This window comes from Denticeps clupeoides, chromosome 2, assembly GCF_900700375.1.
Source record: "Denticeps clupeoides chromosome 2, fDenClu1.1, whole genome shotgun sequence".
NCBI lineage: Eukaryota > Metazoa > Chordata > Actinopteri > Clupeiformes > Denticipitidae > Denticeps > Denticeps clupeoides.
Genome location: NC_041708.1, coordinates 15,196,434 through 15,204,119, shown reverse-complemented (window position 1 = coordinate 15,204,119; position 7,686 = coordinate 15,196,434). Strand labels below are relative to the sequence as shown.

The window sequence follows — 7,686 nt, the reverse complement described above, 5'->3', positions numbered from 1 at the left end:
AGTTTCTCCAGGGGGGACTGTCCCTGTCACTACTGATTGTAAGTCGCTCTGGATAAGGGCGTCTGATAAATGCTGTAAATGTAAATGTAAATATCAGTCGTACAATACCACCGTCTGCCACTGCTTCTGTTTGTTCTCTCCGAGACACGGAGAGAGTGCACAGACCACCGGCAGACTCCACCAGATAAACCCTGGTTCCTGGCTACTGCTAAAGGACGGCTTAGCCTGAAAGAACAAGAGGGTCACCACAGCCACTACCACCTAAACAACTAAAGCTTCAGGGATCTTCAAATGGACCAGTAGCATCATAATGGACATGTAATGGACACCATTACACTGGACTAAAACCTACTCTGCACTGTACAGTAACTCCAAACATGGACAAACATGCTCTATACTACACTCTATACTATACTATACTATACTATACTATACTGACTTCTCCACCACCAAAACTGTAGGACTATTTCTCTTCTTGGACAAATCATCACAAACCCTGCACTGACACCAATCTCCCAATCTACCCTGAAAGGGGGTCCCGCTCTATATCACTCCCTCCTAAAGTTTCCTTTTTTTCTCTCGCCTAGAGTTTTTTGTGTGGAGCCCATTGAGCTATGTGATTTTGGGCAATATAAGAAATACATTTTGTTGTTGTTGTTGTTGTTGTATCACTTTTAGTATGAGGATAAAGGTGAACAATTTCCCAGTTTGAACAGTTGTTGTGTTTCTGTGTTTTCTTGTGAATAAAACAACACTTGTGTGTTTTGAATAGTGTTTATTTTATTAATGACATTCATTAATTCATTGGATAAAAACACCAAAGGTCAGTTTTGATCATCAGTATCAGTGATACAGGTACTGATGAAACCTGCAGGACGTTAGATGATAAACTTGTTAGTATTTATGCTTCTGACTTTTTTCTAAGACATAGACATAATTTTATTTTTAGTTAGATTTAGTGCTATGTTTGCCACAATCTTATCAAAATACTAAGCATCCCCTCCTCTGTGTTCCTTCCTGTTAACTTCTATATTTATTCCATCTCAGCAGTGCGGAAACTGTATCAGATTGTGTATGATCTAAGTGTACAGGCAAAATTACATTAAAATAATTAAAGGTATGCAACATGGCTATGTAATATGTAAGTGCTGACATGGCCTTTAGCTGGTACATTGATAGAAAAAACTGTTTAAAAATACTGTGCAGGGATAGGATGTGTTCAATTCTGCTCTGATATGATGCTAAGTTATCAATAAGGTATTAACTTTTTCTAAAGCTTTGCACTTGAATTTCATTCCTGATATGAATATTTTTATTTGTTCTGAAGAACAGATGAGCAAGAGTAAAGCAGCAAAACAGAATCCAACTTGTCTTGCTGATAGCAGCACAGATCATGTGACCTCAGGCTCTTATAGAAATGCAACCACAAGCACTCTATCACACTAAATAAAACTACGTAGGTGTGTGTGTGTGCGTGTGTGTGTGTGTGTGTGTGTGTGTGTGTGTGTGCAAAAGAGAGATAGATGTCTCATTTAGAAAGGTGGCTGTTCTCACAGACCTAAAGCTTTGTACATGACATTGAGTTGATGAACAAATACATGGTAACATTTTTATTTTATTTTATTACATGTATGTATGATTGAATGCTTTAATTGTTTAATACTTGTTTATGCATGATTGTCGACATTTTTATCTGACTATTACCTGTACTGCTATATTATGTTTTTCAGAAAAGTTTGGAAACATGAAGCTTTTTCTTTTTTTTCTCATACTTTCTCATGCCAATCTTGTACTGGAGACTGAAACTATTAATGGTAAGACGATTTTTCTGGGTGGTTCTTATTTGAATATCTAACAAAGCTGAAACAAATCCTGGAATTAATCAGTATTAATCAAAACTGCTGTCAGTCAGTTTGTAATACAATGACTTTTAACTTCTGTGGGAAAAAAACCTTTGACTTTTTGTAGCAAATCACACATCGATTTCTGAATGTTAAATTTGAGTCCCCTGAACCTAAACTAGATAAAACAGCACCCACATCAATGTCTGAATGTTAAATTGGAGTAACCTATACCAAAAAAAAGATAAAACAGCACCCTGAATGTTAAATTTGACCAAAACAAGTGTCATGTTCCCACGTGGATACCTGGGACTAAAGTCAGTGTGTTTATTTACAGTTGTTAGGTGATCCCAAAACCCCAAATAGTGCTATATACAACAACACTAACAGGAGGAACAGTAAAGACACAAGAGGGAGAATGTATACCCAGGAAAGTACACCAAGAAGGATCTACTACCACAACATAAGACCAGGACAAAATATCTACAGTAAATAATTAAAGCTAAATTCTCCAACAGTGCTACTCTCACAACATTAATTCTCCAAACTCCTCCATGCACGGTCGCTCTAACAAATTTGGAGCCCTAGGCCAAATTTTAGGTGGCGCCCCCTTGCATTGCATTAAATTCCACTGCTGGTGTAGACTTATGCACAAGACACTGAATAGCTTTGTCTTTTATTTAAATAAACCAATTGCAAATTTAAAATACACCACCACAATGCACCCACACCACTTAGTCCAAGGGGGCTGCAGGAATGGAGTTGTTGTTTTTGTTATTAATTGTTCAGACTTGTGGAAGAAAAGATTTGATACATGGCACAGACAATTCAATAAAATGATTTAGCCTATGATTATGACAGGCTCTAGGACCCCAGCGGAGATGTGCTTCTTGCATAGTGAGTCGCTACAGTGTACTATCATAATTGTTAGTACTACTTCTACATAATAGTCTTTGCTAAGTAGGTAAATTCATGCTGGTTTGTTCTTTTCACATTAATATCAACTAGTTTTGTGGCACACACTGGATGGATGGCACCATTTGCCTATATTGCCTATGCCACTGGCTACCCCTGCATACATGGGTTTTCACACCCATTCTGGAGGTGTCTTTATTTTATTTTTACTTTACTTTACTTAGCAGACGCTTTTATCCAATGCAACTTACAAGAGGAAGACACCAGCAATTCTGCTGTCAGTCAGTTTGTAATACAATGACTTTTAACGTCTGTGGGAAAAAAACCTTTGACTTTTTGTAGCAAATCACACATCGATTTCTGAATGTTAAATTTGAGTCCCCTGAACCTAAACTAGATAAAACAGCACCCACATCAATGTCTGAATGTTAAATTGGAGTAACCTTTACCAAAAAAAAGATAAAACAGCACCCTGAATGTTAAATTTGACCAAAACAAGTGTCATGTTCCCACGTGGATACCTGGGACTAAAGTCAGTGTGTTTATTTACAGTTGTTAGGTGATCCCAAAACCCCAAATAGTGCTATATACAACAACACTAACAGGAGGAACAGTAAAGTACACCAAGAAGGATCTACTACCACAACATAAGACGTTCGATTTCTATAGATTTTGAGTTTACAAAACTAAGAGCCCTGATAAGGCCTAACTTGTCAGTAAAAATAACATGCTCGGAAATTGTTAAATGCTAGCCGTGTCCTTAGGTGTGTAGTAGTAATTATTATATATTGGCCAAACGAGACCAAACAACACCCATATCAATGCCTGAATGTTAAATTCTAATCGTCTGGACCAAACTGAGATAAAACAACACCCATAATCAATGCCTGAATGTAAATTTTTTGTCAGAAGAGATGAACCAACATTGACTAATTTAATGAATTAAAATGGCTGTAACCCTGTTTCAGGGATGGACTATGATCTTCAGTGTCTGAATGATTTCTTCTACACAATATCCTGCTCCATAAACATACAAGCAGACCTCAACCACAGCACCGAGGTTTCCTATTGGCTGCAGGCTCAGGGCTTAGAGTGAGTTTAGAATGGATGATACGATGGTGTTTATGACTGAATCTCTCACTGCCTCTCTGTCCTGACTTATTTCAGTGAGCTGTTTGAATGCGTGGTGAATGTCTCCAAGTGTGAGCTGCACAAGCCTGCCACTGATCCATTCACCTTCACAGACGTACACCAATATCAAATCTCTCTCTTCACAAGTCTCCATGGCAACAACCAATCTATCATCCTAATTCCAGACTATAGACCAAGATTGCATAGTGAGCATGAGTGTGTGCTTTCTGTCTCTCTGTCTCTCCCTCTCAGACAAACACACACACACAGCCTTACAGTTTTTTTCTCTGCAGTTCAACCCATTCCTCCTGTGAGCCTCTCAGTTGTGCAGCTGGAGCAGCAGATTGTGTTCAGTTGGCTCAGTGGTTATGAGCAACAAAGCAGCGAGTTTGAGGAGCACACACAGCTGCTGGTTCACCTGGAATACCAGCTACAACTGTGGACAGCTCATGGGGTTAAAGTATAAACACTGACTCAAGGCCCTATTTTCAAAATGCTGCTTTTGTGTATGGACAAAATCATGCTCAGTCTTGTCTTTTGTGCAAACACAATCAAACCTTGTGCAAACACAATCAAACCTTGATAACATTTCTGCTGCTTTGTCTTTTACATACTCTCACCTTGACAAAAAATGTGCCCTGATAATCTCACTCTCACTAACACACTAACACATCCACTTTTACACCCGACCTTTCACATGCAGGCAAGATTCACACTTTCACACACAAAGCACATACATTTGTGATTGATCAAATGCAAACATGCAAATAAACTAGCTTGCTCTGAACATTTCAAACAGTGTTTCCTGTATCTCAGGTTTATTGCTACCATTTCTGTCTCAGAACATCAGGATAGCTGAGAGAAACCTCTCAGTGAGCAAGTCTAACTTTGACCCAGAGTCTGAATATGCTGCAGTGGTGCGTTCACAACCCAATCAGAAATACTACACAGGAGTATGGAGCCAGTGGGCACCTACAGTACACTGGAGAACAGTGCCAAATCACAGTAAGCATGACACACAACAAAATAATATATATTTCATGTTTGTTAGACTTTATCTGACTATTATGATTATTTTATTTTAGATTATTTAAAGATTATATCTATACATAATGACTACCTGTGTGTATCTGCACTTGTGTATGTGGATTGTGCTGGATCATATGCTGTAGGTTATACTGTAAACAACAAGCAACTTGAACAATATTTCCTGTGTTCCTGTTAAGACTCCTCTCATCTGATTGGCTCAGTCATTATCTGCTGCATGCTCCTGCCCTTCGTGGCTGCTGTCTGCATTCTGAGTAGGTAAGTTTGTATGTTTGTATGGATGTGAACGGAATAGAACATAAAATACTGTGTTATGTCCCTAGTAGAATGTGACCATTAAGCATGTTGGGTATTTTGTTTATATTATTAATCGCAACAACACATTAAAATTAATGAATTAGTCTAAAAAATATTAATAGTATTTGTGTCTTTCAGGTGGATGAATAAATGTAGACTTCCGGTGCCTGCTCCCCATATCACAGAGTGGGGGGAAGATATAAGGGTGAGAATTCAGCTACATTATAAAATTGTGTCTTTTAGGCAGGCTGTCATGTGACCTGACATTTTGGTTCTACAGCATGGAATACCTGCAGTATTGCAGGGGGAGGAATTGATGAAGGTTGACACCCTGACTGCAGTCCCACAAGCTGATATTTCTGAAAATGTAGTTTCTAATATTGGAAAAGGACTCAAAATGAATCACTCTTCCCTGAGTTCAGAGTGTGACTCAGGCTGCTGGCCAAGCGATATCAAAACAGTAGAAATGGAAAGTGTTTACTGCAGTGATGAATACTGCACTTTGTCTCTTGGACCAGTGTAAAGAGTGATTAATTATCTTTTTTTTTGCATAAGGAGCATCCAAAAAATATTGCGAACATTGTATCAGATTAGTATAATCTGCCTGTGTGTGTTAAAACTTGTGACAAGGGCCCTCATTTATTAAGCATGCATACAAGAAAAAAATGGGTTTTATACATTCGCCAATAGATGCTTAATGATCTGTGTGTTGAAATAAAAGAAAGAAGAAGAATGTAATAATATGATTGAAATGTGTAAATGTTCTAGGCAAATTCGCAGGTGACCCAGAAGTGATAGCCTGGTTTACAATGTAAGCCAGAGTACAAAAGCACTTTATGTTGGAATACTTACAAAGCCAATATAACAAAGCCAAGTGAAAAAGTAGAACACAAATGCTTTAAATAGCATTTAAAGGGTTAACGTGCATCTATGACTGTACAGTATAAACAGTATATGAAATTAATTCTGCCCTATTGCAGGAATTTCCGCTCCTCACCCATGAAAATGATACAATAGTTTTTACTAGATCAAGCAGATGTCTTTTTTCCCCAGACATTACTCTATTTGAGTTTTTTGAGGTGCTTAAGCATTCATCGTGTCATTAGCATCCTACATGCCTATTTGTGCTAATGGTTGGTATGGAATTCGTGCCAGAAATTTGAAACAAAACTCTCCTTATATACAAAAAAAACATTGAAATGTAAAATAGGTTTGAATTTTGACAACATACAGTATGTCTTGGCTTAGCTCTCCTTATTTTTCATTTGTGCTTGTGAGACTTTCAATTTTGTTGCTGACTTTTAAGGCACCCCACCCCTTTTACATTTACGCTGTTTAAAGTTCTATTATTAATCACAAACTTTTGGTTTGGGTTATCATATTAAACTATGAAAATTAATAACTGTTTAATGTTCAGTGCTTACAACATGTTTAAGGAAGATACATCTATATTGTAACTCTACTCAATGTTTTGTTTCATTGATCAATAAAAATATTTCTTATGTTTTTGAGTGAAGTACCTAAATAGCAGCCGTTTTATAACTATGTAATTCATAATCTGACCAGGAAGAAAACCCAGAGCCCCACAGACATCACAGCATTAGTTGCAGCCTTACTTTATATTTCAGATCTGGGAGATTTCTGGAGAGACACAGACCTGCACAGTTCACTTCTGTTCCTACACCAAATTCCCCTCTTATCACTGTCTGGCAGGCCCACCAGATCTAGTTCGACTTTAATGTTTTTTTATGTTTTCTTTAAACTGACAAATCTTTCTGGAATCTCCTGAAGGGGGTGCTGGGGACTGGTACTGAGACTGAGAATTCGAGTTTTTGCACTATTTTACTTTGCACATTTATTATTAATTTCACCTGTTTAGCGCAGTCTGTCTCATTGTTGTTTACATGTTTTAGTTAAATGCTACTCTTGCACTGCCCCCTGCTTGCACTTCATGTAGCACACTTTGTCAGTAAGTAACTTTGTTTAATTGTTCAAATGTTACATGTAGCACGAGGTTCCAGAGAAACTTTATTTCTTTTCACTGTGTACTGTTTAACCTGTATATAGTGGAAATGACAATAAAGTCAACTTCAACTGTTAATCTTTAGTGAGGCATTTGGGATTATATAGGCAGCAAAATAAAATCATGCACAATAATTCTGCTGCAAAGCATCCTGCTTGTCCTGATGGGTTAAAATCCCACGTACTACCATTGTGTCCCTGAGCAAGAAACTTAACCCTAAATTGCTCCAGGGGGCACTGTCCCTGTAACTACTGATTCTAAATCGCCCTGGATAAGGGCATCTGATATATGCTGTAAATGTGAAAAATGTAAATGACACAGTATAAAAATTACTTTCTGCTTTGCAGTGAAATGGACACAGAGTTTTTTATTTTATAGACTTTCTGCACTTTATTTCCTGAAAATGAGAAGTATTTGGAATAGATTTCTTGG

The 7,686-nt window shown here is 37.6% G+C and overlaps 1 protein-coding gene across 3 annotated transcripts; it reads left to right on the top strand.

Moving 5' to 3' along the window:
• Positions 1 to 1,518: 1,518 nt before the first annotated feature.
• On the top strand, positions 1,519 to 6,558 carry LOC114784584 (interleukin-4 receptor subunit alpha). 3 transcript variants are annotated; one of them, XR_003748883.1, is made up of 10 exons: positions 1,554 to 1,601; positions 1,731 to 1,814; positions 2,179 to 2,329; positions 3,725 to 3,848; positions 3,924 to 4,105; positions 4,181 to 4,347; positions 4,730 to 4,892; positions 5,114 to 5,188; positions 5,370 to 5,436; positions 5,512 to 5,565. XR_003748883.1 is itself a non-coding variant. In XM_028970074.1 (10 exons), the coding sequence occupies exons 2-10, from the start codon at positions 1,779 to 1,781 to the stop codon at positions 5,752 to 5,754; spliced, it is 1,212 nt and encodes a 403-aa protein (XP_028825907.1). In that variant the 5' UTR covers positions 1,554 to 1,601; positions 1,731 to 1,778; the 3' UTR covers positions 5,755 to 6,558. The 3 variants fall into 3 exon arrangements, 2 of the variants coding, with proteins under 2 accessions (XP_028825908.1, XP_028825907.1); XM_028970074.1 differs by having other exon boundaries at positions 5,114 to 5,192; positions 5,512 to 6,558; XM_028970075.1 differs by lacking the exon at positions 2,179 to 2,329 and having other exon boundaries at positions 1,519 to 1,601; positions 5,114 to 5,192; positions 5,512 to 6,558.
• Positions 6,559 to 7,686: the final 1,128 nt, after the last annotated feature.

Excerpts from the sequence above, each read along its gene's own strand:
- LOC114784584 (XM_028970074.1), top strand. The coding sequence starts at position 1,779 with ATGCCAATCTTGTACTGGAGACTGAAACTATTAATG. Across the intron at positions 1,815-2,178 it reads GGAGACTGAAACTATTAATG|TTGTTAGGTGATCCCAAAAC; the intron begins GTAAGACGATTT and ends GTTTATTTACAG. Across the intron at positions 4,893-5,113 it reads GAGAACAGTGCCAAATCACA|ACTCCTCTCATCTGATTGGC; the intron begins GTAAGCATGACA and ends GTTCCTGTTAAG.